This window comes from Malurus melanocephalus, unplaced genomic scaffold (genome assembly GCF_030028575.1).
Source record: "Malurus melanocephalus ecotype Western Australia unplaced genomic scaffold, MMel_1.1 scaffold_9769, whole genome shotgun sequence".
Lineage (NCBI taxonomy): Eukaryota > Metazoa > Chordata > Aves > Passeriformes > Maluridae > Malurus > Malurus melanocephalus.
The window spans coordinates 1-1,097 of record NW_026632999.1 but is presented as its reverse complement, the minus strand read 5'-3'; the positions used below and the strand labels follow the sequence as shown (position 1 = coordinate 1,097).

Sequence of the window (1,097 nt, the reverse complement as noted above, 5' to 3'; positions counted from 1 at the left end):
CCTCCCTCCCCACCGTCCTGCTCTGCTCACTGCGGAGTTCACAGGAGCAGATTTATCCTGGCACATCTCGTTGGATCCCTGGCTGTGCCCTCGCCTCCCTCCCCACCGTCCTGCTCTGCTCACTGCAGAATTCACAGGAGCAGATTTATCCTGGCACATCTCGTTGGGTCCCTGGCTGTGCTGGATTCTCCCCCCAGCACCTTCCCTTGCCTGCTGTGCAGTGTCCTCCCCACCTTCCACTGAGTTCACCCCTCTTTTCCATCCCGACCCACCCTGGCTGTCCCTGGGCTCAGATCCCTCCTGCCAAAGTGACTGTGCTGRTTTTCCCTTCTGGTTTAACCACTCCGTCACGGCCAAGCTCAGCTCCTCCTTTTAAACCCTGTCTCAGCTTCTTCCCTTCTGGCTGCTCCAAGAGGCTTCTTCTGACCAGGACACCGGGAATTTCTCCCTGTTCACCTCACCTGCTTGGCTCCCTATTCTCACAAGTCCCAGCCYCATAACTCCTCTCAGTGTCCCCCAAATAGGACTCTCCTTTACCCTCCACAGGCTCTGAGGCTCAGGCAGCCCCAGGGTTTCTCTTGTGGTTCCACTGACTGTCGGACTCCTCTGAGACCCCTGAAGCACCTCCAGACCTGGAACCCTCTGCCCAGCCAAGGCTGCAGCCTGAGCACAGCTCACCCTGAAATTCTCGGGATCCACATGCAGTTTGTCACAGTGGAGTTTGCTCAGCTGAGCAAAACATTTCTTGATGCTGTCCAGGTTCTTGATRGCTTCCCCGAAGGAGGTCAGCACCTTCTTGCCATGAGCACGGACCATGGGGTTGCCAGTGATGGCYGTGGGGCTGGACAGGTTCCCAAAGGTGGCAAAGAACCTCTGGGTCCAGGGGTAGACGATCAGCAGCCTGGGGAGAGATGACAGTCACATTGACGCTCTGGTGACTGCAGTGGTTTGTGTCTCCCGGTGCAGCCGGGCAGTTCCCAGAGCTGGACCTACCTGGCCAGTGCCTCGGCGCCGCACTCGGCCACATTGACCTTGCTCCAGAGGCCGGTGATGAGAGCCTTCTCCTCGGCTGTCCACTGCACCATGGTGTCGGCAGG

General features: G+C 58.6%; 1 protein-coding gene across 1 annotated transcript; it reads right to left on the bottom strand.

Moving 5' to 3' along the window:
- Nucleotides 1-678: 678 nt before the first annotated feature.
- Nucleotides 679-1,085, bottom strand: LOC130588684 (hemoglobin subunit beta-like; the record flags this gene model as incomplete). Its single annotated transcript, XM_057389576.1, has 2 exons — nt 994-1,085; nt 679-901 (listed from the first exon to the last, which is right to left on the bottom strand). Coding segments are annotated over exons 1-2 (315 nt in total), but the record flags the coding sequence as incomplete, so codon positions are not given.
- Between the last annotated feature and the right edge of the window lie 12 nt (nt 1,086-1,097).